This window comes from Phocoena phocoena, chromosome 14, assembly GCF_963924675.1.
Source record: "Phocoena phocoena chromosome 14, mPhoPho1.1, whole genome shotgun sequence".
In the NCBI taxonomy this organism is placed as follows: domain Eukaryota; kingdom Metazoa; phylum Chordata; class Mammalia; order Artiodactyla; family Phocoenidae; genus Phocoena; species Phocoena phocoena.
Genome location: NC_089232.1, coordinates 54,501,554 through 54,528,078, shown reverse-complemented (window position 1 = coordinate 54,528,078; position 26,525 = coordinate 54,501,554). Strand labels below are relative to the sequence as shown.

The following is a 26,525-nucleotide window of genomic DNA, read 5'->3' as shown; positions in this document are numbered from 1 at the left end:
GTGGGATCTTCCCAGACCAGGGCTTGAACCCATGTCCCTTGCATTGGCAGACAGATTCTTAACCACTGCACCACCAGGGAAGCCCTCTCATGGGTTTACTTTTGAAGCACATTATTGGTCTTTAAACTGTGCATGTTACCATTTGTTTTATATACTTCCTAATCTTCTATACCATAGAAGCATGCCACCAGATTAAGATTTAGGATTATGATTGGTAGGTGTTGCAGGAAGTTGATAAGGAAAGTCTTGTTTGTTTGTAGCTCTCATTAGCTAAATGATGCCTACGTTTGAACCGTGATTTCAGATTGAAAACTGTATAAAAATCTTTCATTGATGTTGCCGTTAAATTGATAGTCATTAGGTTTCCAGCTCCCCACATCAAGGCTGAGCACAAACCTGCTGTCAGTGCTTCCCATGTGGCCTGGATGCAGAGAGCTTTTGCCCTAACATGGCCACCAACACTGCCAGCTCCTTCTCTACTCCCCCAACAGTGTTGCTAGGCACTGCCACTACATGCACGTGCCATTATTCTCTGCAGTTGCTACTAAAGATGGTATTTTTATGGCTTATTTAATTTTTGTATAAATTCTTAATCATTTTTATCTCAATGTGTTATACAAGGTGTAACTTCTCTACTAATCAAAGTTTTTGAGAGGAAGCAAAAATAAATCAGGTAAGATGATAGCATAAGAAAATAATTCCACCCATGATGGTAATACTACCTGTCTTTTATTGTGCAGGGATGAGCCACCAAAACCAACCTTAGCCTTGGAATATACATATGGAAGGAGAGCAAAAGGACATAACATAGTGAGTGTCTTTTTGGTGATGCTGCACTACACCTACATGGAGAAGTGAGGATACTGACGTTGTTTTATATTTTCCATCTTACCTACAATCGTTGCACATATCCAGCTGTACACTTCATAGCTATGTACTTTTTAACTCAAATGCAACTCAGCACATATGAAGCCAACCTAACTGTGGGGAAATATTTTGGCCTTCTCATTTGTTATGTCTTAAAATGCTTGAATCGGATTCCTTTGTAACTTTATTGTACAGTTTTTTGGCATATTTTCTTCTTTCGAATGAGAATAACATTGTGAGTTATCTTCTGTCTCCAAAAAATCTGCTAAAAATATGAATTTGACCTGTGGAATATTTATGAAAAAATACTGGTCAAAATCCAGATTATTAGCATTTTTACAAATACATCTTGAAGTTGGTAATGCTGTTTGAGACCACAGGCCCTAATTGGCTATAATCCTGTTTTCACTTGTGTTAGTGTATCTACAGAGGAAAATTAGACATTGTTCAGGGCACAGGGAGAACTTATAGTGTATGTTAGAGGAATAAAAATTCCTAAATGGAATTCTCTTTTGGAGTTCTCATATGAAAAAGAGGTCTTTAAAAATAAAATTAGATGTACGGAAGAACAATCTAGAATACAGTAGAAGGTCCCATATCTCCCATAACACAGGCAAATTTTAATAGATTGATCCAGTCCAAGTGTTTGATTATTAGACAATGTATATAAACAGTTAAAATGGGCTGTTGCTGCTTCCTGGATTCACCAATGCCAAGCTGGTTATTAAAACTGTGAAATTAAAAAGAAAAGAAAAAAAGTAATATATTGAGATGGGGGAGGACTTTATTTTTGTGACTCACATGAATTTTGCATGAGGGATAAGCCTAGAAATGGAATTATCCTTTTCATGGGAAACTCTAAGACAACTTTCATAAGCTTAACTTTTAAGAGCTCTAAAAACTTTTCTTCATCCAGTTGTGAATCAAGGGAGATTTTCCAATGCAAACTTATTTCCCCCACAAACATTAATGATTCAAATAGCAACCGTAAAACAATTTTAATGGTTGAGATAACTTGTCAAAAATGCAAAATATATATATTCATCTAAAACTGCTTTAATGACCACCTGCCTCTTCCAAGTTCATGGTATTAGACACATAAAAACTCATGTGATTCTTTTTCACTTGTTTGTTTCTGTTAAACTTTGTGCTATCAAGTTGGGCTTTTCCATATTCATTCAAAGATGGGCTTCACATCTTTCTCAGATTTAATGTCTCCTAAAAGTTCTAAGTGGAAGAGCTTTATCAGCCCCTCACACAATCTTGGTGTCCTGAAGGTTCCTTAGTATCTGGCCAGAGGCAGAGATGCCATCAGCTAGCCGGTGGTGTAGGAGAGCTGTCATGGAATAGATGGTCTTATTTCCAAGCTACCCAGCCCTTTGGCTGCCCAGCCCTTTCAATCCCCTAGTGTTGGAGTCCTCTAAAAAGGGAAACAGTTGTTGAGTCTCTCCTTGTTCCCCCACCTACCGCTTGTATGGCCAGTGCCAGCCGGTCACATTCCCCAGGGAAGTCAGGCACAGACCAGCTGCTTATATACTATTGCCCGGGAAATCCCAGTCTGCAGCCTGGACTGCCACCTTTTCTTCCCGTTTCCTCATGTCTTGTCTGTGTGTCTGATTTATTTTGTGAGCTTCTGCCTCCCTCAATTAGGATGTTTTCCTGTTCAACTGTTTTATTTCTATCTAAAATTACAACTCTTTTCAAAAAGATAATTCCAAATGTGTTCAATTTGTTAATTTTATTTCTAATTTGAGTGAGTGTCTGCTACATGTGATATTTACAGAATTGGGGCACTGTTTAATGTCTTCTATTAAGTTAGGGTAGAATTAGGGCATTTAGTACACATGTACATTCTTAATGTTTCATTTTTGTTCTTTGGAATAGAGGTTTTGGTGCATTTTGAGGGATGGAATAGAGAAAGGAAAAAATTTCCTTTCCTTTCAAAAAATTGCCAAGAAATGGTCTTGAGGACTATAATATCTTGTATCCATAATTATTACTGGCTGGTACTAATGAAATATAAGAACTATTTAAAATGTAAAAACACCAAAGAACATTAATATGAAAAAACCCTGTTTTTTCAGCCAAAAGATATTGCTCATTTTTGGGAACTAGGTGGAGGAACCTCTTTACTGGACTTAATCAGCGTCCCAATCACAAGTGACACCTTACGGTAAGTGTGGCCAGCTCCAGGAACAGTTGTTAGTAAGTATCCAGTGGAGACCACAGGATGAGTATGAGTAGGCTTTTGTGAACCAGAACTTGCAGGGACGGTTTTATGTTGCTTACGGTTCACTTCCTTTCTATGTGCTTAAACTGTAATGCTGTCAGAGATTTTAAAAGAACCAAGGTTCTGGCCTGTGCTGAAGTGAAATAGTTGGCATTCCAACTAGTAACATATTTTGCAAGCCTGCAAACAAAAATACGTCAAATAACACTTGGGCAATGAATTCACTTGGCAAAAATAAATTTGAAAACAATTATTTCTAACACCCATCCAAGCGTGAGCTAATTCAGCCCTGAGTTTTTCCTGCAGCTGGACATTATGTCTACTTTGAATTTAATGCTAATTAATACCATTGAAGCTTCATCCAGGGGAAGTCTATGAGTCAGAGGAGGAAGAAAGTCTCTATTTGCTACCCTAAAAGAAACAGAACCTGGGGGAAAACCTCAAACTCTTTGGTGGTGTTTTCCTAGCAATGACTCCCACACGTGGCCAAATCAGATGTGGAAAACTGTCATCTTAGCCAAGGAAAACAAAATTTTAAAATCTGAAATATCTTACTCCTGTCAGAGTTTAACACAAACCGTTGCTGCTGCCTGGACCCAATACAAAGGGCTTGACAATTATTTGTTAAATTTCAGCCATTAAGATCTTTAGAGTATGGAATTATTTCTTGTTAACAGGATAATTGTTTTTCTATAACTAGCCGGTAATGTTGGCTTTATTTGTCCAGTGATTTTTTTTTTCTTTTAAAGAAATATGATTTACTGTCCTTTACTTATTACAAACGTAATGTATGCTCATATGGAAAACTTGGAAAAATACTGAAAGGTACATAGAAAGTAAAAGCATCCTCAATCACATGAAAAAGAACTATCAACACATTGAGGTATTTCTTTCAGTGTTTTCAGTGTTCATAAATATACTTTGTACAGGTATGGGATATTGTATGTATATAGATTTAGATCTTGCTTTTTCACTTATAACCACCGTTTTCCCCTGACATTACTTTTCAGGATCATGGGATTTTACAGCTGTATAGTTTTCGTTTGTCCTCCTTTAACAGAGACAAATAATCGAAGCTGCCTGGGAATTCGGGCAGCTCACGGTGGTGTGGTTGTGAAGAGATGGCGCGGACGGGGAGGAGCTGAAGGACCCAGAGCTGCCAGCCAGCCTGGCCTGAGGCTGGCAGGACTGAAAAGGCCGGGAGCAGCTCTTACCTGGCCCTGACTTGCACTTCACCTTGCCATATTACCTCACTTCCCTTCTCTAGACTTCACGGGCTTGTAGAAATTCTGGTTTCTGCAGGAAGCCAAACCTCTCCAGTTTCTTTAATGCCTCACTTTGTGAGTCCTTGGTCTTCTTTCCCTGGAACCCCAGGGCAGCTGGAGCCTGCTTTAGGAGAGAAGAGGGGTCAGGGTTATGATGAACAGAGGGCAGGGGCGCCATAGGCCTGGGTCCAGAGTAGCTTGCCGAGTGATGGAAGAATTCATGGAAAGCATTTCACTCCTCATGTAGCTGCAAATCTCAGAGTGTTTTGTGGCTGGAATTAATTTGACATATAATTTCCTTATGTTGGACGAAGCCCAGCGACCTCAGCAGCCGTACCAGTGCTCTTAGATACTGTTTATCTTTAAGATGCCTATTCATAGAATAATTATAGATGCACTGAACATTTCCACAGACCTTAGATAATTTGTAACAGCATTTCCTGTGGTCCACTTCCCTGTTTTAAAAGGTCGTGTTTTAAAAAAAATGTTTTTAGCTGTCATTTGCTATGAAGGTAAAAGTAACACAGATATTTCCAGTGCACTGGAAACATAAATCTTAATCTTAGAAAAAAGTTGAATAATCCATTTCTCCTTTGCTTAAAACAAAGTTATTTTCATTTGGAAAAAATGATAAATTTTATGTTATATATATTTTACCACAGTTAAAAAAAGTTCAACCATAGTCCTCTCTTTTTTAAACATTAACCATACTAAAACTCTGAAAATATAGTATCCTCGCTTATGTATATATATTGTTACAATTAAGCAAAACTGGTTCTGAGCTTATTAAAATGACATAGATGTAGTTGGCTAGAGAATTTAATGGCTCAATAATTTTATAGAAAATCTTGCTAATTAATGTCTAAAAAGACTACTTTCTGGATTTAGACCTATAGTATAGAATTTAGCTACTGTTCTGCTTTAATTACACAACACAGCTGATTTGCTCAAACTAAGCAAAATAACTTGACTATATTATAGCTAGCATGTATTATAATTCCTTGCTATATCTACTAGCAGAATGTTTGCCCTGTTGATCAAAAATATATTGGCCCATGATTATGGTTCTACATACTTATTATGACCATTTTCTGAAATACTCCTATATTTGTTCGTTTTTTATTGTAAACTATCATAACATAAAATTCAGTTTTAGCCATTTTTAAATGTACAGTTTAGTAGCATTAAGTATATTCACGTTGCTGTGCAGCCATCACCACCATCCATCTCCAGAACATTTCATCTGCCCAAACTGAAACTGTACCCAATAAATAATAACTCCCTATTTCTCCCTTCTCCAACCCCTGGCAACCACCATTCTAGTTTCTGTCTCTATGGTTTGACTACTCTAGGTACCTTATGTAAATGAAATCATATAATACTTGTCCTTTTGAGTCTAGCTTATTTCACTTAGCATAATGTCTTTAAGATGCATCCATGTTGTAGCATGTATCAGAATTCCCTTCCTTTTTAAGGCTGAATAATAGTTCGTTGTATGTATATACCATGTTTTGTTCATCTCTTAACCCACTGATGGGCATCTGGGTCATTTCCCCCCTTTGGCAATTGTTAGTAATGCTGCTATGGACATTGGTATACAAATATCTATTTGAGTCCCTGATTTCAAAACACCCAGAAGTGGAATTGCAGGATCCTCTAATTTTTTGAGGAACCACTGTACTGCTTTCCACAGTGTCTGCTGTACTATTTTATATTCCCACTGGCAATGCACCAGGGTTCCAATTTCTCTATATCCTTACCAACGCTCGTTATTTTCTGGGGGGTTTTGTTTATTTTTACTTTTATGTATCATAGCTATCCTAATGGGTGTGAAGTGGTATCTCATTGTGGTTTTGATTTGGGTTTCTCTAATGATTAGTGATATTGGGCCTCTTTTCATATGTTTATTGGCCATATGTATACCTTTAAATAGAGAAATGTGTATTTGAGTTCTTTGCCCTTTTTAAATTGGGTTGTTTTTGCTGAGGTTAGATTTACACGAACATGAGCACACGTGCATGTGGTCACAGTGGTGGTGTGTGTGGTGGCCAGGGGTGTGCTTTCAGAGAGGCAGCAAGGTACAGCAGAAAGGCACGTGGCTCTGGATGTAAATAGCAGCTCTACAATTTACTAGTTATATGAATCTGTGCCTCAGATTTCTAATCCATAAAATGGCCGTCATAACATCTTCTAGGAAGTGTTGTTGTTAAGAGTAAATAAGGTAGGTAGTCCTCCTAGCAAGGATCATCAGTAAATCTGTTTTCTTCTCCTTCACCAGGTTGTTGCATTGTTGCTGCTGCTGTGATTATTATTTTTGCTTCCCTTCTTTGGAGCACACAGCAAAAGTGGATCTAAATATGGCATTGTTGGACCCAATTACTTGCCGATTATTTGAACTGGATTATTACTAGTTCAAACAAAAACTTCAGTTGTGACACTTAAATATCACTAGGGAAAAGCACTAGAATAAATAAGGCTATAATTTTGGCATTTTTTTCTTAGAACATTGCTGGGTTTTTTTTTTTCTTAAACTATAGTGTTATTTTTAGAAAATAAATTTCGGTATAGTATGGCTTCAAATAGTAATTCTTTTGACTCTTTTTTTTTTTTTGAAACATGTTTTTATTTCTTTAGGACATTTTCTATTGTTCTTGTTTTGGACCTTTCGAAACCTAATGACCTTTGGCCCACCATGGAAAATCTGTTGCAAGCCACAAAACTTCATGTAGATAAAGTGATGATGAAACTGGGGAAGAAAAATGCTAAAGCAGTTTCTGAAATGAGACAGAAGATATGGAGCAATATGCAGAAGGACCATCCAGTGAGTTACTGTTGGGATTATCCCTAGAATTCTTAGCCCCATATATAGTTAAAGATAACATCACAAACAACTTCTTTAGATTTTTATGCATGAGTTGAAATTCATTTCATGTAGATGAACCTGTTCACTGGAAAATTATAGCAATTTAATAAAACCTCAGTAAGGGCAAAACAAGGAGAAAGATTTCATATGTCTTGTTAGACATCTACTGTGATTGTTATGGCATATTACACCAATCAAAAAGAATAGAGTTTTAAAGTAGTAGTTTGATACTGATTTTATAATCTCTGTAAAATGAAGATAAAAAACCAGGTTGTACAAATGTCACCTGGCAAAGGCTAGATAAGACTACAATTTTAAGCAAGGAATAGAATTTTAACAGCCTTTACCGTCACTATACTTTACATTCATTTAGTGTCTATCACATAATCAATATCTTTTTATCATCTGATAATTAAACTATAAACTTGCAATATGATAACACAAGTAAGTCCTTTATATACAATCATGAATGTCATCTTCTAGAAAACCAAGAGCAGTATTTTATATTGCCCAGAGCTTATGTGAGTGTGTTTTACAAAGGTAATATCAGGACAGAACTGATAGTTTATGGTTCCCATGTATAAATGTTATTGTAACAAACAGTTAATACGAAATAATAATAAAAAAAAAGGAAGGTGACATATTTAAGAAAATAAAAGGACACAACATGAAGAATAAATATCATAGTTTAGGGAATTGTCATTTCTAGTTTTATGCTTGAGAAATGTATTGATAGTTTAAGAAATTCAATATTGAAACAACCTCTATGTCAAGCAAACAATGTCAACATTATGGGAAGATTTAAAATGATATAAGTGGAAATTGATGAATACATAGTAATAAACAATTATAATGAATCAGTGAAATATGTTTGTTAACAGGATCGTGAATTAATTGACCCATTTCCAATTCCTCTGGTCATAATTGGAAGTAAATACGATATTTTTCAGGTAAGCTCTTCCACTTCTAGTTGAGCTTGTTGTACATGCATGCCTAGGCTTTATAGGAGAGGAACAAAAGTAATAATGAAATGAGAAAAATGACTCTGGGAGGGAGAGGTCAAGGGGTCACACATCTTAAAGATTTTGGAAAAGAGGATATAGTTGGGAAAGAGAAAATAGGTGAGGAACAGTAAATACAGTGGAATGGGGATATGGCAGAAGATTTAGAAACTGGATCCAGTCCAGTCACCAAGGGACAGGGCTTATGTCCCAACTTTTAAATCTAAGAAAGTAGAAAATTGGTTTCTTCTTATCTTTGCTTGTCAGAGAATCCTTGGGGTATTCCGCACTAGAAAATGTGTGCTTATATCTAAATTCTATTGAGCTAAGTGTTTAAACAAGGAAAGATCTGGTAGCTGCAGCTCTAGAAGGCTGCAGCTACTGTTCAGCTCTCTATAGAAACAAATGCCAAGGTAATGGAATCCTACTCAAGGTATGTTCCAAAAAATAAATAAGAAAATCTATTTCTGTATTGAATAATTTGCACCTTTCTGCTACAGACACTAGTTGTCTCAACTTTTTTCTTTTTAATAACATATTTCTTCAGGATTTTGACTCTGAGAAGAGGAAGGTAATATGCAAGACACTTCGATTTGTTGCACATTATTACGGAGCATCATTAATGGTTTGTACGTTTCCTGTCCTTTGGGTTTGAACGGACAGTAACAAATTTGGAAAGATTAACAGCTTGGTGCACAGTTATGAATGCTAATGCTTTTACTAATGCATGTCATTCTCTCCTTTCCCATTGCCTCAAAACCCTCTTGTTACAGAGTGTTTATAATGTATTTCTAGAACACACTCTGCTAGATAGCCTACCATTTCTTTGAAGCAAAAGTTCTAAATTTCTAATAGCCATAAACCCCCATCAATCTTAAAGAGATAAATTGGTTGTTTATTTATTTATGTTTTAGTTTCCCCTTAAAAATTAGAAGCTATGTTCTCTTAAAAGAGAAAAAGACTAACAATTTTTTTAAAACTTAAATGCTGTTTGTTGTAGAGGTTAAAAATATGAACTTGGGAGTCATGCTGCCTGGGCAACCATTTACTAGATATGTGGTCTCAGACAAGTCACTTAATCTCACTGAAGCCTCAGTCTCCTGGTAAAATGGACAAAACAATACCTTCTTCATAGGGTTGTTGTGAGGATTCGTAGCCTGAGTACTGTGAAATGCTGAGCACAGGGTCTGACACAAAGTTCAGTAAAGGCTGGTTCTTTGTTTTTGCGGTACGCGGGCCTCTCACTGCTGTGGCCTCTCCCGCCGCAGAGCACAGGCTCCGGACGCGCAGGCCCAGTGGGCACGGCTCACGGGCCCAGCCGCTCCGCGGCATGCGGGATCCTCCCGGACCGGGGCATGAACCCGCATCCCCTGCATTGGCAGGTGGACTCTCAACCACTGCGCCACCAGGGAAGCCCAAGGCTGGTTCTTATAATTACTGTTACATCATCTTCCACAGCAGGACCAAATGTTGCTGGATGTCCTCTAACACAAGAAAACATAAACGCATTTTTTATTAAAAAAAAAAAAAGGAAAAACTTTCTTCCCATTTGAATGGTCTCTCTTTCCCTCTAAATCAGAGTGCTCAGAGGAACCTGTAGAAAACATGGCCTAGTCCCCAGCCTTCGTGGCTAGTATATTAAGATGAAAAGTAAAAAATATGATCTGTATTTAAAATTTTTATACTTTTCAGAATGCTCCAAATATATTTTATTATGTATTTTCTTAAAATCATTACCTTTTATGTTTGTACTGTATCTGCTTACATATTAGGTTGACAGAGTACTTTGGAAATATTCTTTTTTTACAATTCTTTTTCATATTCTTTTCCATTATGGTTTATTATGGGATATTGAATATAGTTCCCTGTGCTGTACAGTAGGACTTTGTTGTTTATCCATTCTGTATATTATAGTTGGCCTCTGCTAATCCCGAACTCCCAATCCAACCTTCCCTCACCAACCCCCCCTTGGCAACCACAAAAATATTCTTTATTGTTTTGAAAAAGATATGACGAATTTAAAGTAAATTACTCATTCAGAGTACAGAAGCAAAGACCATGGATCTTGTAGTTTCTTACTTTCACCACTAGATAAGGCCCCATACTTACTTCTGGTTAGTTCGCTGAGGGAAATACCTATCTTTCTTTAGGAACAGATCACATTTGATGATCCATCAGGGCCAGTCTGGTCTTACGGATACAAATTTAGGTGAAGTCAGGTCAACCCAGGCCACAGCAGGCCTGCAGTTAACCATGGTTCAAAAGACCCTAGAAAGTCAGGGACTAGGGAAAGGATTTGAGACTCCTTCATCTCAGCTTTCAGTAAGCCAGAGGGTTCAGAGGTTGGGGTTATAAGAGCACTCTGGACCACCAGGGGAACCATAATGCTTTACTAGCTTCCCACACCAAGAAGAAAGCAGCCAGAGTTATCAAAGCCCCGCCTTTCAGTTTCACTTCCACTCTTACCCTACAGCCCAGACTTGGGTACTGCTTTACAAGGTTCAATGATACTCAGCAGTCTTTTGTTTTTTAACACTATAGTTTATCCTTTATAATTCAGTCAAGAATACTGGTTCGATAGTATGAGCAATCTAATCAAGTTAACAAAAACAAACAAACAAACAAAAACATTGGTAAGTAGAACCAGATTCAGTAGAGAGCCAACAGGATGTTAGGGGACTTAGAATTATGATGTATGAGGAACAGTATAAAATTATATTCTGGCATCAGGATTGTGATAACACTCTTTAAACATTCGAAGGACTGATCCACGGAAAAGGGATTAAATATATTCTTTGCTTTCTTAGAGTCAATAACAAGGAATCAATAGAGCTTAGTTCAAATTAAGGAAGAAATTTCTAGTACTACCATTATCTGAAAATGGAATGAGTTGCTTTTGGAGATTATGAGTTCCCAGGCATTGAGTTCATAAGTAAAAGCTCTACAGCTATTTCTGGAGGATGTTTTCAAGGCAGTTGATGCAGTAGATGGGGGTGGGGTTGAGTTAGAAAACTTCCCACATCCTATGAAAGACATTTGTGACGAGGTTTTTTTCCTCACCATATAGGGAACATAATAGATAATATAATAATGATGAGGATGAAAACTTGTGTTTTTAAAATTCAACTGAAGTTTTCATATTAGAAAATTGTCTCAGTAGAAGCCTAAACTTTTTCAATTTTTAAAAATAAATGTATCAGGGGCTTCCCTGGTGGCGCAGTGGTTGAGAGTCCGCCTGCCGATGCAGGGGACGCGGGTTTGTGCCCCGGTCTGGGAAGATCCCACATGCCGCGGAGCGGCTGGGCCCGTGAGCCATGGCCGCTGAGCCTGCGCGTCCGGAGCCTGTGCTCCGCAACGGGAGAGGCCACAACAGTGAGAGGCCCGCGTACCGCATGCATGCATGCATGAATGAATGAATAAATAAATAAATAAAATCTTACATATTCACATGAGTGTTCTCCATTGAATGTTTTCCCTGGAGCCTCTTCTTAATCCAGAATGAATATTATCCTGAAAATGGATCTCTGTACATTATAATTACAACTCATTTTGGTTCAAGATTGTTTTTTCCCACTTTCATACATCTTGGTCTGGGTGACTTTGGTATTTCCAAAAATCAAATTAGTCTTAAAAGATTTGTAGGGTAACCATATGTCCTAGTTTCACCTGATTTCTCAGATTAATGATTAATAGTACCCACCCCGTTTCGTTCTCTAAAATGTTCTGGTTATGATCATTCTAGTTATAGACCACCACTGAGAATATTCAGTAGCTTATTTTGCAGGTTCCAAAGGCAATTCAGAAGTGAAGTTAAAAAATGGTTTTAGTGAGTATCAGTATCTGTTGGACTAATCTGCAACTCCCACATGAACTGCTTTGAAGACAGTCATATGCCCTTAGATGAAAAAGTTATTTATGATGCATACCTCCTACTTCTTTAACCAACCAGATTGCATTTTGGCAATGATTACGATCCATTTGTGGGAGTAGCGGAAATGATCAGTGCATAAAAACAAGTCCATTCAATATCCTGCACTCATGAAGTTTGAAGAGTAAGTTAAAACGAATTTACTGAGATTTTTCTTTCCCTTTATTCAAAGGTTTTGTTTTGCTTACTGAAACACAAGTATTGTTGGACAAATAGGTAGTATTTCTCTCTGCAATCTGTACTTGTTCAAAGCCATATTTATTTTACCTGTTTCTGTGATTTGAAAGCAGAGCATGTAATTTATTCTCCTGATTTATTTTCTTTCTAGTTTACCAGTAAATCAGAAGCTCTATTACTAAAAATACGTGGAGTTATTAACCAGTTGGCATTTGGCATTGACAAAAGGTACTGTTAAAATATTTTTTAAATATCTTTTTATCTTTTTTTTTTTGCTGTTGTTATTGTCTCATCTGATTATTGTTCTCACAAGTCTTTTGCTTCTTGACCAGGAAAGTGCCTCAGATGACTGCTCTTAGAGATAATTTCATATTGTCTTCTGCTTCTTATATTGTTTAAATATTTATCAAATTTTACAGCTAAAATGTTATATAATACTTAGTTTGAGACTAGACAAAACAATGATACTATTATACTTGTTTCCCTGATTTCTTTTACTTCTTTTCCCTCATTTCAGTAGCCTTCCCGCTATTATCACTTTTTTATATTGATTAGAAGTGGAATCAATGATTTTAGTGTGTATTTTTCTTAACCTTGCTACTTTCCTTGGTTTTGATTTGAGGTAATTTGGGTCTGTCATTTTTTTTCTCCTATAATACATTTATTAGTGCTCTACTTTAATTTTTGGAATCATATTAATATTCATTCATTCATTTTGAGCAATGCTGTCACCAGTGGCTAGATATAAAACTTGGCTCTTGTATTTACAGTAGAGAGTGGCAGGATATTTGATTGCTAAACTAAATTGGATTCTTTTTTCTTCTTATCCATGTAGCAAATCAACGTGTGTGGATCAGAATAAACCACTGTTTGTCACAGCAGGATTGGATTCTTTAAGTCAAATAGGTTGGTGAACTTATTAAGATTGTTCAATGGTTTTTTAATTGCTTATTGATTTTGTCCTACTCCCTGTTCACTTCATCTCCAACATCTCCTAACTCTAACCATCATTTCCAGTTTCATTATTGTTGCTGTTATTCTTTGTATACACAGTATTGATGCAAAATGCATCACATTGACATATTTGTGATGGAAGGGATGTTGTCACATAAGAGACTGATTTCTAATCTATATTCCACTATATCTATATATATCTATATAGAAATCTATATATAGAAATCTGTATATAGATTTCTAATCTATATTCCACTAAACATTTTGCATGTATTTTCTTTCCCTCACTGATTTCCAGATACTTTTAAATTTTAGCTCCTTGCGTTTAGAAGAAAACCAGAAGCATAGAGTGGTCAGGAAATTCAAAGCTATATATTATGGGCAATGATGAAAAATCTGAGATTCAAGTGTTGGAATAAATCAAAAAGAACACAGTTGTACTAACTAGGTATGCCTTAATTTTTCATTATGAAAAATTGCCTCTCATCCAATGGGATGTGTTTCCTAAACTTACAGATGTCCTAGACTCATGAAGCAAAAGAAATTTCAAGCGTTTATATAGGCAAACTCCTTATCTTCTCACAGAAGCTATTTTCATTGTGGAGATTCTCAGGCCTAGCAACTCTATATGCTGGGGTTGGCATAGCTTGGTTTTAACACTCTAATGGACAATAATTTTCATTTTATTTCCCATCCCCCGTTACTCTTACAAGCTAAAGTTGACTTGACTTCAAATGTAGAGGTCTTTGTTATGAGATTGTAGATTGAATTGGAATGAAAAGAATAGAGGTATCAATGAGTGATTATAAATACTGAATTTATAATACTTATTATTACCAACTTAATTTCATTAGCAGTGAGAATCACTGTAATGATAGATAATGCTGATGAAAATCTTTTGCCCATATAAGTAGTTGGAGGTCAGAAAAGGGTTGAAAAATACTGAATTTAAAAAATCATGGAGGGACTTCCCTGGTGGCACAGTGGTTAAGACTCCACGCTCCCAATGCAGGGGGCCAGGGTTCGATCCCTGGTCAGGGAACTAGAGCCCACATGCATGCAGCAACTAAGAGTTCACATTACGAGAACTAAGGAGCCCGCCTGCTGCAACTAAGACCCAGTGCTATCAAATAAATACAATAAATTTTTTAAAAATCATGGAGCTTGGACCCCATCAAAATTAAAAACTTTTGCTCTTAAAAGCCCATGTGATGCCGCGGAGCGGCTAGGCCCGTGAGCCATGGCCGCTGAGCCTGCGCGTCCAGAGCCTGTGCTCCGCAATGGGAGAGGCCACAACAGTGACAGGCCTGCGTACTGCAAAAAAAAACACAACAAAGCCCATGTGAAAAGGATAAAAAGACATGCTACAATCGGGGAGAAAATATTTTCAAACTACATATTTTACAAAGGACTAGTATCTAGACTATATAAATAATAGTAAAAAAAAATCCAATTAGAAAATATGCAAAAGAGGACTTCCCCAGTGGGGAAGACTCCACGCTCCCAATGCAGGGGGCCCAGGTTCAATCCCTGGTCAGGGAACTAGATCATGCATGCATCAACTAAGAGTTCACATGCTGCAAGTAAGTCCACATGGGGCTTCCCTGGTGGGGCAGTGGTTAAGAATCCTCCTGCCAGTGCCGGGAACACGGGTTCGAGCCCTGGTCCGGGAAGATTCCACATGCTGTGGAGCAACTAAGGCCATGTGCCACAACTACTGAGCCTGCACTCTAGAGCCCGTGAGCCACAAGTACTGAGCCCATGTACCTAGAGCCCGTGCTCTGCAACAAGAGAAGCCACCACAATGAGAAGCCCATGCACCACAATGAAGAGTAGCCCCCGCTCGATGCAACTAGAGAAAGCTCATGCGCAGCAATGAAGACCCAATGCAGCCAAAAAAAAAAAAAAAAAAAAGTCCACACGGTGCAACTAAGAAGTCTGCCTGCCGCAACTAAAGATCCCATGTGCCACAATTAAGACTTGGTGCAGCCTAGATAGATAGATAGAAAGAAAATATGCAAAGGACATGGCCAGATATTTCACTAAAAAGGATATACAAATGGCAAATAAGCACATGAAAAGATGTTTAATATCATTAATCATTAAGGAAATGCAAATGAGATATCACCACACACTTAATAGGTAAAATAAAATATAGTGATAACACCAGATGCTTGTGAGGGGATGTGAGGAAACTGGATCACTCATACATTGCTGGTGGGGATGTAAAATGGTACACAGCCACTCTTGAAAACAGTTTGATGGTTTCTTATAAAACTAAACTTGCAGCTACCAAATGACCTAGATATTGCAGTGTTGGGCATTTATGTGAGGGAAATGAAAACTTATGTTCACATAAAAATCTGTACACAAATGTTCATGACAGCTTTATCTGTAATAGCCCAAAAGTGGAAACACCCCAGATATCATTCAACAGGTAAGTGGATAAACTGTGGTATATCCCTACCATGGAACACTACTCAGCAATAAAAGAGAACAAACAATTGATACATACAGCAGCTTGGGTGAGTCTCCAGGGAATTATACTAAATTATAAAAGCCAATGAGAAAAGGTTACGTACAATATGATTCTATTTATATAAAATTTTGGAATGAAAAAATTTTAGAAATGAAGGAAAGATTAATGGTTGTCAGAGGTTAGGGACAGAACTGTAGGTAGGGAGGTGGTGGAGGAATCGAGGAGGTAGGTGTGGTTATAAAAGGGCAACACAAGGGATCCTTCTGGGAATGGAACTGTTCAGTATCTTGACTGTGGTAGTGGATATATGAACCTACAAAGGTGATAAAATTCTGTACAATACACACACACACACACACAAATGAGGACAAGGAAGAGACTTGGGAAATCTAAATAAGATCGGTGGGTTATATCAGTGTCTTACTCACCAAAGTGGTAAGGAGGCCCTGAAAGATCAAGAGTGAAACAGTCTTAGTGAACCATGTAGATGCTAAAATAGAAAGAATGACAAATCTCAGACTGTGGGTTGAAAATTGCCAAGAAGTGGCAGCATATTTTCAAAATTTTCATATTAATTTTTTTTTAAACACTGTAATTGTTTTATTTTTCAGGTTCATTTTGAAAGGCAGTATTCATTAGGGTGTATATTTTGGCAGTTTTTAAGAGGGACTTTTTAAAACTTCATGTATATTTATTTTTGGCTGTGTTGGGTCTTCGTTTCTGTGCGAGGGCTTTCTCTAGTTGTGGCAAGCGGGGGCCACTCTTCATCACAGTATGTGGGCCTCTCACTGTCGCGGCCTCTCTGGTTGTGGAGCACAGGCTCCAGACGCGCAGGCTCAGTAGTTGTGGCTCACGGGCCTAGTCGCTCCGCGGCATGTGGGATCTTCCTAGACTGGGGCTCGAACCCGTGTCCCCTGCATCGGCAGGCGGATTCTCAACCACTGCGCCACCAGGGAAGCCCTAACTTAATTTTAAATTAACTTAAATTATACGAGCAATACCTAAAGACATTCTCCATATAAAATCTTGAAATAGTATATATTAGGATCAAGTTTAATATTCCAGACCATTTTCTATATATGTGAATGTGGTATAGAAAAAACTTTTTTTGTTTTTTAATGTAATTTTTATTTTACATTGGAGTATAGTTGATTTACAATGTTGTGTTAGTTTCAGGTATACAGCAAAGTGATTCAGTTATAGATATACATATATCCATTCTTTTTTCAGATTCTTTTCCCATATAGGTTATTACAGAATATTGAGTAGAGTTCCCTGTGCTATACATTAGGTCCTTGTTGATTGTCTGTTTTATATATAGTAGTGTGTATATGTTAATCCCAAACTCCAAATTTATCCCTCCCCCACCTTACCCCTTTGGTAATCCTAAGTTTGTTTTTGAAGTCTGTGAGTCTATTTCTGTGTTGTAAATAAGTTCATTTGCCTCATTTTTTCAGATTCCACATATGATATCATATGATATTTGTCTTTCTCTGACTGACTTACTTCACTCAGTATGATAATCTCTAGGTCCATCCACATTGCTGCAAATGGCATTATTTCACTCTTTTTTATGGCTGAGTAATATTCCATTGTATATATGTACCATATCTTTTTTTATTGGAATATAATTGCTTTACCATGTTGTGTTAGTTTCTGCTTCAGAACAAAGTGAATCAGCTATATGTATACATATATCCCTTCCCTCTTGAGCCTCCGTCCCACCCGCCCCCATCCCATGTGATGACCCCATGCTCTAGGTCATCACAGAGCCAAGCTGAGCTCCCTGTGCTATACAGCAGCTTCCCACTAGCTATCTATTTTACACATGGTAGTGTGTATATATCAGTGCTACTCTCTCAATTCATCCCACACTCCCCTTTCCCCACTGCGTCCACAAGTCCATTCTCTACCTCTGCATCTCTTTTCCTGCCCTGCAAATAGGTTCATCAGTACCATTAGAAAAAACTATTTGTTTTAATATAATTGTATCATTCTATATCATTTTGATGTTTTCCTTTTTTACTCAATACACCTTAGTGATTTTTCCATATTAATGCCACATGTAAGTCTATTTGGTACTTTGACTGCTGGGTAGTGTTGTAGAGCATGGCTGTGCATAGTAATTTAGTTCACTATACCTCTATTGATGGACATTTCGGTTGTGGCCAATTTTTCACTAATACAAGTGATGCAGCCATGTGAAATCCTTAATGCATGTATGCAGGTATTTCTAGGGTAAACACCCAAAACTGGAATTGCTGGTTAGTAGAGTGTGACCTTTTTTAGTATTTTCATGGTATTCACTAGTGCCTTATTACCCTCTGATTTAGCTGTCCCAGTTTGCATTCTACTCATTAGCACATAAGAATAACTGTTTCCTTACACATTCATGAACACATGAGAATATCAAACTTTATATTTTTGCCAAGCAGCAATTTAAATGTGGGGAAAGAGAATTATAGTTTACTCATTACTCTATCTCTTCCTCTGGTACTAGAATCTGCCCCAGTGGCCTTGCTATACTGGGTTGGGGTAAATTTTAATAGTGACTATAGGAAAGGAGAAATGAGTGATCTAAGATTTATATTTTTATAAGTATCATCTGTTTTATTGGTAGAGTTTGTAATGTTTTAGTCAATGCAGTCATTTGGAGTAAAACTTCCAATTTTAGGATCTCCTCCTGTTCCTGACAATGACTTTGGAAAGCTTCATGCCCATTCACCAATGGAATTGTGGAAAAAAGTGTATGAAAAGCTCTTTCCACCAAAGGTATATATTTCTAATTCTTTTAAAGCAAGAATTTTCAGCACTATTCAACAGTTATTGGGAAATGTTTCAGCAGGCCTATTATAGTAACTTTGTTTTCTACTCACATGCTCAAATATCAATTAAACATTTGCTAAAAATCTACTGTATATGAGGCACTGTGGGGTTTAAAAGATGCGTAAGACACAGTTCTCACTCTGCTTCCAAACAGAGCTCTCGCTGGTTGTTAGAGAAGGGAGAGGCAACATCTGAAAGACGAGGGAGAGAGGACCTGGGGGAATTTGAACTGACCCTCAGCAGCGATGGCCAGCGGAGGAACGAGAACTTGGCTTGCAGGGTAGTTGATACCCCACATTGAAGGTTTTGGGCTATGGGCATGAAATGATTTGAAGAATTGTGATTTCAGAGTATCAGCACATTAAAAGATGTCAAGGACCCTGCAAGAGACCCTCAGTATGCTGAAAGCGAAGTTGATGAAATGAGAATTCAGAAGGATCAGGTATTATCCTAAACATTTATTTTTATTTCATCTTAAGTTTTATCACAGAAATATCCTTAGAATTCCATAAAATTTTCTCAATTTATTTAATTTTTTACTTTTAAAATTATTTAAATAGTACATCTTCACTATATATTAAAAAGTTTTGATATGCATCAAGAAGGAACTAAAAATCACCTATCATTCTACCACCCAGAGATGACTTGGTGTTCACATATCCTTTTTGGACTTTCCAGTTTATGTGGAAGATGGGTAGTGATTCTTACCTCACTGTTGGGGAGACACTTCCATAATATTCTTTTGTTTGTGGGGTTATTTAAAAGGTTTTGTTTTTTATTAGGACATTTAGATGTATCTATACTTTTCTTGTATCAGAAAAATTAAGGACTGAAAGCACACAAACGCAGTTGACAAAACCCAGAGTCTCTCAGGAAAGTGATTAAAAGTGGAGACTGCTTTCCATATATGCCAGATAGCACCATTTGTGATACACAGTCTAACGTAAGAATGCAAAAGTTGGTAAACTCATCATGGTCCAATATTTAGATTTTCCCAGATCTCCTTTTAGTTTGATAAAATGAGACACTGTACAGGACACGCCCTTACTATAAGCACAGTAAATTGAATGCCCTGACCACCTCTCAGGTGGGATTTATAGAGCTGTGTAACTTGGGCAGTCACTTTGTTGCAAGGATAACCTGAAAGCAACCACCCACTGCAAGCGGGGACCAGCGTCTTTTTCTCAGCACTAGCCTTTCACCTTCAGGGGCTCTAGAATAAGTAAGCAAAACATTTAAGTACAGAAGACTTTTGAAAAATATGTCATGAATATTTAGAGGGTGTTTTAGCTGTAGCAAAGTAAGAGGCATGTTGTAGGGACACTAAAATGACCTCATGTAACCCTTATTATGTGTGCAGGTTGGCTATAGAGATTAGTTGGAAGTCATCTCTGAATTAACATTTATCTAGGAGTTAATGACTAACTGCCATTGTTGATAAGAGTATCTGTTTATATTAGATAGCCCTTTTTTTTTACACACATACACACACACACACACACACACACACACATATTGTTAAAGCACTAGAGTATTTCTGAGCATCCTGAGTTTTCACATTCAAATACATCTTCCCTAACTGACCTAAAACCATATGAATTTTGAGTGGAACTGGAAAGCAGCCCCACAATATTTTTCTTTACTCAACCCTTGTACCTCACTAATTCTACATTCTCTTGACTGAGATTTTTTTTTAACTCACCTGAAAAGTTATAATATCCTAATTCTGCCTCTTTCATAGTATTTTATTCATGATATTTTAGTAGATGAATTGATTTTAGTTTGCACATGTAGTACCTTAACATAATTGTATGCTTCTGCTTTAAAAGTCATGCTAATGATTACCAGTTGATGCTCAGTTATTTTATTGATGTCCATTTCCAAACTTTGACATTCTAATATCCAAAACTTTAAATTTATATCTTCTCTCAGTTTACTGTCTGTAGAAGAGAGAAACTACTAGCATAGAATCTCAAAGCAATGCCCTCACCATTAGCATTGGTAAAAATAATTCAATTAAAGAAAGTTTGTGATAACTGATTACTGTTTATTCTTTATGAGCTAACAATCTTTGAAACCATAAGTTACTGGTAAGATAACTGGTGAACTGAGCTAACTTCATTATAAATGAAGCTATGAAGACTTCAGAGTTAATACTATAAAAAATCCTTCTGAAGTCTTTATACAGTTTTGAAACTTTCAACACTTAAATTTTAATAACTTAGCGTATAGGTATGAAAGAGACAATCTGCAATTTGTTTCTGAAAATGAGAATCTAATTTTCTTTTCCTAGCAAAAATGAACTTGTTATGTTAGCCAAAGGGCAGTGATTGCCTTATCTTGCGGAGTAACCACTTTTCACTTATCTGAAATAATAATATACCTTGTACACTTAGACATTGAACAACATGTAAGAGGCCAGGAGGCAATCCCCTTAGATGGTCCCTTTTGCAGGTCAGTCATCTCATGCAGGATATTCACCCCCACTAAAAGTTACCTCTGTTTTATGAATTGTGAAAGGAACATATACTCATTGTGAAAAAAATCAAGACATGGAAGTATATAACAGAAAATGGAAGTGTCCTGCCCTCTCTCCACCTATTTGCCTTTTCATGGGGCACATAAGACCACTGTTGTTTTTGCTGGCTGCCTATGAAGTTAAGTGTGAATGAGCACTGATGTATTTAATCAGTCCTTGCTGGGAGATGTCTAAGCCATTTCCAATTGTGTGCCAATATACACAGCTCAGTGAATATCCTTCTATTGCTGTTCTTCTGCTCTTCTCTATTATACTTATTGATAAAATTCTAAAGGTACAATCACTGGGTCAAACGATATGTACATTTTAAACATTGATACTTTGCTGACTTCAACCACAATTTGACAAGAGTTGAACAGCAAATATTTAAAAATAAGATCACTTTTATATACTTAAAGTATGCCAGATGCTTAATTTTGTTAGTTGAAAAACAACTTGTGTATACTATATAGTGTATATTTTGTCTGAAACTTTAATAAATTCATCTCCAAGTGCTGCTTTGGTGATACAGAGACTCTGAAGACTGCATTTCTAGAAAATAAATCCTAAGTATAATTATTTATAAAACAGTTGGCAAGAAATTTGGAGAATGATGATGTTATAAAGGATACACTGTTATACCCAAAAAAATGCTAAGGCAGTTTTAAGGTGCCTAGTTTTAAAATTTTAAGTTTTTTGCAAGTAATACATATTTTTGTTTTAGGAACTGGAACAGTACAAAAGAAGTTCTTCCAAGTCTTGGAAACAAATTGAGCTTGATTCCTGAACCTAATGCAACTATAGGGTATTTATTTCTTCTTTTCCAGATACAAGTAAGATTATTTTATTACTTAATATTATATTAATAAGTGAGGAAAGTCTAGATGTGTAATTTGTTAAAGGAAAAGTGGAATTTCTTGTATTAGTGCAACTCCCTGCATACTTTTAACTCTCTTAAAAGGGAAAAATTTGTATAATTACATGCAATAGTTTTTAAAAAATAAAAAGAATCTTGCAGGACCTACCTTTAACATGTTTAAGTAGTGTATACTTGGTTCAGCATCTGTAAGTTTCTGCTTATGTTTTCAGGAATATGAAAGCAAGAGCATTTAGTAACAGTTGTGAGTATAAGGTTAAGCATTTATATTAGACACATTCCTTCTCTAAGGAGTTCTCAGCTGTGTCTGGTACGAAAAGTAGAATTGAGGTCACTTTCACAGGTGTCATCATTTTACTCTAATTAATGGTAAGGCACAAGAAGCATCCGAAGTACTTTTTTAAATGCACATTTCTGAGCAGCAATCAAGATGGTGGAATAGTAGGAAGTGAAGCTCACCTTCTCCCACAAATACATCAGAAATACATCTACATGTGGAACGATTCTCACAGAATATCTACTGAACACCGGCAGAAGACCTCAGACTGCTGAAAGGGCAAGAAAATCTCCAGGTAACCTCCAGGTAGGAAAAAATAAAATGAGAAAGGAATCGAGATGGGACCTGCACCCCTGGGAGGGAGCTATGAAAGAGGAAAGGTTCCTGCACCCGGGAAAGCCCCTTCACTGGTGGGGAGATCTGCTGGGACAGAAGGGGAGCTTCAGAGACTCAGAGGAGAACGCAGCAGCCGGTTTGTGGCAGCCAGAGCAGAGGGAAAACCGCACAGATGATCTGTGCAGTGCTGCCGCCCTGCACTCACCAGCCTGAGATGCAGGTCCACCGGTGCGGGTGGGGACTGGGTGCCGGAACTCGGGCTTTGGAGATCAGACCCAGGGAGAGGACTGGGGTTGGCTGTGCAGAAACAGCCTGGGGCAGCTGGAATCTAGTGCGACTGCAACTGGTGGTGTATGGGGAGGAAGCCTGGGCTGCCTTAGAGGCCAGGCGCCATTGTTTGGGGGTGCACGAGGGAAGGGGTGGGACCGCCATTGTAGCCTTTTTCTCTGTGTGCACTCACAGAGGGCAGGACACCACATGCACGGGCTCCAGGAGCCGCCTGGAGGGAGGCAAGCCACCGCCTCCCTCACAGACTCTAGGAGCAGTCTCCAGCCACCTCTGCTCCTGTCACATGCTCTGGGGACACACCAGAGCCACCACTGCTGCCAAGAACCCCAAGACCAGGCACCAGCCGCCGCATCTGCACACCCCTGTCGATCAAGGGGATAACAACCAGCACACTGAGGAAAGAGTCAACAGGCATCCATAATAAAAACAGGCCTTGCACCCAACATATTAAACTCACACAAGCTACACAGGACATCCCCACATATAAATAGCTCTCCAAGATCACAGTAGATAATTGTTTCTCCTAAACTCACAGAGTAAGAGAAATATAAGTAAAATGAAGAAGCAGAGGAACCACTCCCAGTTAAAAGACCAAGAGAATTCCCCTGAAAGAACAAATAATGAAACAGACCTCTTTAGTCTAATAGACATCAATTTCAAAAAGGAGATAAAATAAATACTGAAGGAATTAAGAAAGGCTATCAACAGAAATGCAGAGTACTGTAAAAAGGAACTAGAAACTATAAAAAGGAACCCAGAAATATTAGAAAACTCATTTGCAGAGATGAAAGCTGAGCTAAAGGCAATGAATAGCAAAATGAATAATGCAGAAGAATGAATAAGTGATCTGGAAGATGATAGATAGAATAATGGAAATCACCCAATCAGGGCAGCAGACAAAGCCAAATGGAAAAAAATAAAAGCAATATGAGAGACCTATAGGATAATATAAAGCATGCCAATTAATGCATAATAGGGATTCCAGAAGGGGAAGACAGAGAAAAGGGGATCGAAAATGTATTTGAAGAAATTATGGCTGAAAATTTCCCAAACATAAAGAAGGAAACAGATATCCAGGTACAGGAAGCACAGAGGGTCCCAAACAAGATAAACCCAAACAGACCTACACCAAGACATATTATAATAAAAATGGCAAAAGTTAAAGAGAGGATTCTAAAGGCAGCAAGAGAAAAACTAAAGAGTTAATTACAAGGGAACCCCCATAAGGCTGTTACCATCTGGCCTCTACAGAAACATTTGCAGGCCAGAAGGGAGTGGCAAGATACATTCAAAGTCCTGAAAGGAAAAACTCTGCAACCTAGGATACTCTACCCAGCAAGATTATTATTTAGAATAGAAGGAGAAATAAAGAATTTCTCAGACAAGCAAAAACTCAAAGAATACAGCGATACTAAACAATATATCCTAAAGGAAATATTGAAAGGTCTTCTCTAAGTAGAAAAAAAGAATCTATAGGAAAGAGAAAATTACAATTGAAAAGTAAATCACTTAAGTAAGCCAGTACACAGATTTAAAAAAACATCATAAAACTTCTGTGAAAGTGATGATAACCACAATGAACAGCAAAAGGATAGAGATGTAAGAGGACATCAAAATCATAAAATGTGGAGGAGGAGAGTAAGAAAATGTAGGGGTTTTTTTCTTTCCCCTAGAATGTGTTTGAGCCTATGTGACTACCAGTCTAAGGCAAACAGATATAGGAAGGGGTTAACATACTTGAAAAACAGGGTAACCACAAATCAAAAACATACAACAGACTCACAAAAACCAAAAAGAAGAGAACATAAGTATAATACAAAAGAAAGTCGTCAAACCACAGAAGAAAAAAAAAGGGACAAAGAAGAAACATAAAATTAATGAGAAAACGAGTTTTAAAATGGCAATAAATACATATCTATCAATAATTACCTTAAATGTCAATGGAGTAAATACTCCAGTCCAAAGACAGAGTGGCAGATTGGATAAAAAACACAAGCCTACGATATGCTGCCTACAAGACACCCACTTTAGGGCAAAAGACACACAAAGACTGAACGTGAGGGGATGGAAAAAGATATTTCATGCAAACGGAAATGACAAGAGAGCAGGGGTCGCAATACTCAGACAAAATAGACTTTAAAACAAAGGCCATAAAGAAAGATAAAGAGGGATACTATACAATGATAAAAGGTTCAATACAAGAGGAGGATTTTACACTCATCAACATATATGCACCTAATATAGGAGCACCCAAATACATAAAACAAATACTGACGTAAAGGGAGAAACAGACAGGAATACAGTAATAATAGGAGATTTTAACACACATTCACATCAATGGACAGATCTTCTAAGAGAGTAAGGCAACAGAGATCCTAAATGATACAATAGAACAGTTAGACTTAATTGATGTTTTCAGGACATTACATCCAAAAAACCTAGAATACACCTTCTTTTCAAGTGCACATGGAACATTCTCTAGGATTAACCACATACTAGGGCACAAGACAAGCCTCAACAAATTTAAGAGTATAGAAATTATTTCAAGCATCTTTTCTGACCACAACAGCATAAACCTAGAAAGTATCCACAGAAAAAGTGAGAAAAAATGATTACATGGAGATTAAACAACATGCTTCTAAAAAACAGATGGGTCATCGATGAAATCTAAGAGGAAATTTTAAAAATACCTTGAGACCGGGCTTCCCTGGTGGCGCAGCAGTTGAGAGTCCACCTGCCGATGCAGGGGACGCGGGTTCGTGCCCCAGTCTGGGAGGATCCCACATGCCGTGGGGTCCGGAGCCTGTGCTCCGCAGCAGGAAAGGCCACAGCAGTGAGAGGCCCGCGTACTGCAAAAACGAAACAAAACAAAAAAAAACCTTGAGACAAATGACAATGAAAACACAACCATACAAAATCTATGGGATGCAGCAAAAGCAATTCTTAGAGGGACGTTCAGAGCAATACAGGCCTTCCTGAAAAAAACAAGAAAAATCTCAAACAACCCCACCTACCACTTAAAAAAATCAGAAAAAGGAGAACAAACAAAACCTAAAGTCAGCAGAAGGAAAGAAATAATAAAGATCAGAGAGGAAATAAAAGAGATTTTAAAAAATAGAAAAAAAATCAATAAAACTAAGAGCTGGTTCTTTGAAAGAATAAGCAAGATTGACAAACTTCTGGCCAGGCTCACCAAGAAGAAAAGAGAAAGAACCCAAATAAACAAGATATGAAAAAGGATACATAACAACTGATACTGCAAAAATACAAAAAAACATAAGGTAATAGTATGAACAATTATATGCCAACAAATTCAACAACCTAGAAGAAATGGACAAGTTTCTAGAAACATACAGCCCACCAAAATTAAATCAAGAAGAAATAGATAATGTGAACCACTGATCACAAGAAGTGAAATAGAATCTGTAATTTTAAAGCTCCCTACAGGGACTTCCTTGGTGGTCCAGTGGTCAAGAATCCACCTTCCAATGCAGGGGATGTGGGTTCGATCCCTGGTCAGGGAACTATGATCCCATATGCCGTGGGGCAACTAAGCTTGTGCACTCTAGAGCCCGTGAGCCACACCTAGAGAGCCCACATGCCACAACTACTGAGCCTGTGTGCTCTGGAGCCCATGCA

The 26,525-nt window shown here is 37.5% G+C and overlaps 2 protein-coding genes across 2 annotated transcripts in view; one reads left to right on the top strand and one right to left on the bottom strand.

The window, feature by feature from the left end:
• The window catches only part of DYNC2LI1 (dynein cytoplasmic 2 light intermediate chain 1), a 44,962-nt gene extending 22,830 nt beyond the window's left edge, over window positions 1–22,132 (top strand). Inside the window, exons 4-13 of the mRNA XM_065890900.1 lie at window positions 741–810; window positions 2,952–3,040; window positions 6,997–7,183; window positions 8,107–8,175; window positions 8,774–8,851; window positions 12,483–12,559; window positions 13,167–13,237; window positions 18,439–18,536; window positions 18,940–19,032; window positions 21,833–22,132. Coding sequence (XP_065746972.1) covers window positions 741–810; window positions 2,952–3,040; window positions 6,997–7,183; window positions 8,107–8,175; window positions 8,774–8,851; window positions 12,483–12,559; window positions 13,167–13,237; window positions 18,439–18,536; window positions 18,940–19,032; window positions 21,833–21,895 — 895 coding nt within the window. The 3' untranslated portion in view covers window positions 21,896–22,132. The remainder of the gene's footprint in view (window positions 1–740; window positions 811–2,951; window positions 3,041–6,996; window positions 7,184–8,106; window positions 8,176–8,773; window positions 8,852–12,482; window positions 12,560–13,166; window positions 13,238–18,438; window positions 18,537–18,939; window positions 19,033–21,832) is intronic.
• Window positions 22,133–23,133: 1,001 nt separating this feature from the next.
• The window catches only part of ABCG5 (ATP binding cassette subfamily G member 5), a 43,057-nt gene continuing 39,665 nt past the window's right edge, over window positions 23,134–26,525 (bottom strand). Inside the window, 1 exon segment of the mRNA XM_065890829.1 lies at window positions 23,134–23,278. Within this exon segment, the coding sequence (XP_065746901.1) occupies window positions 23,134–23,278 (145 nt within the window).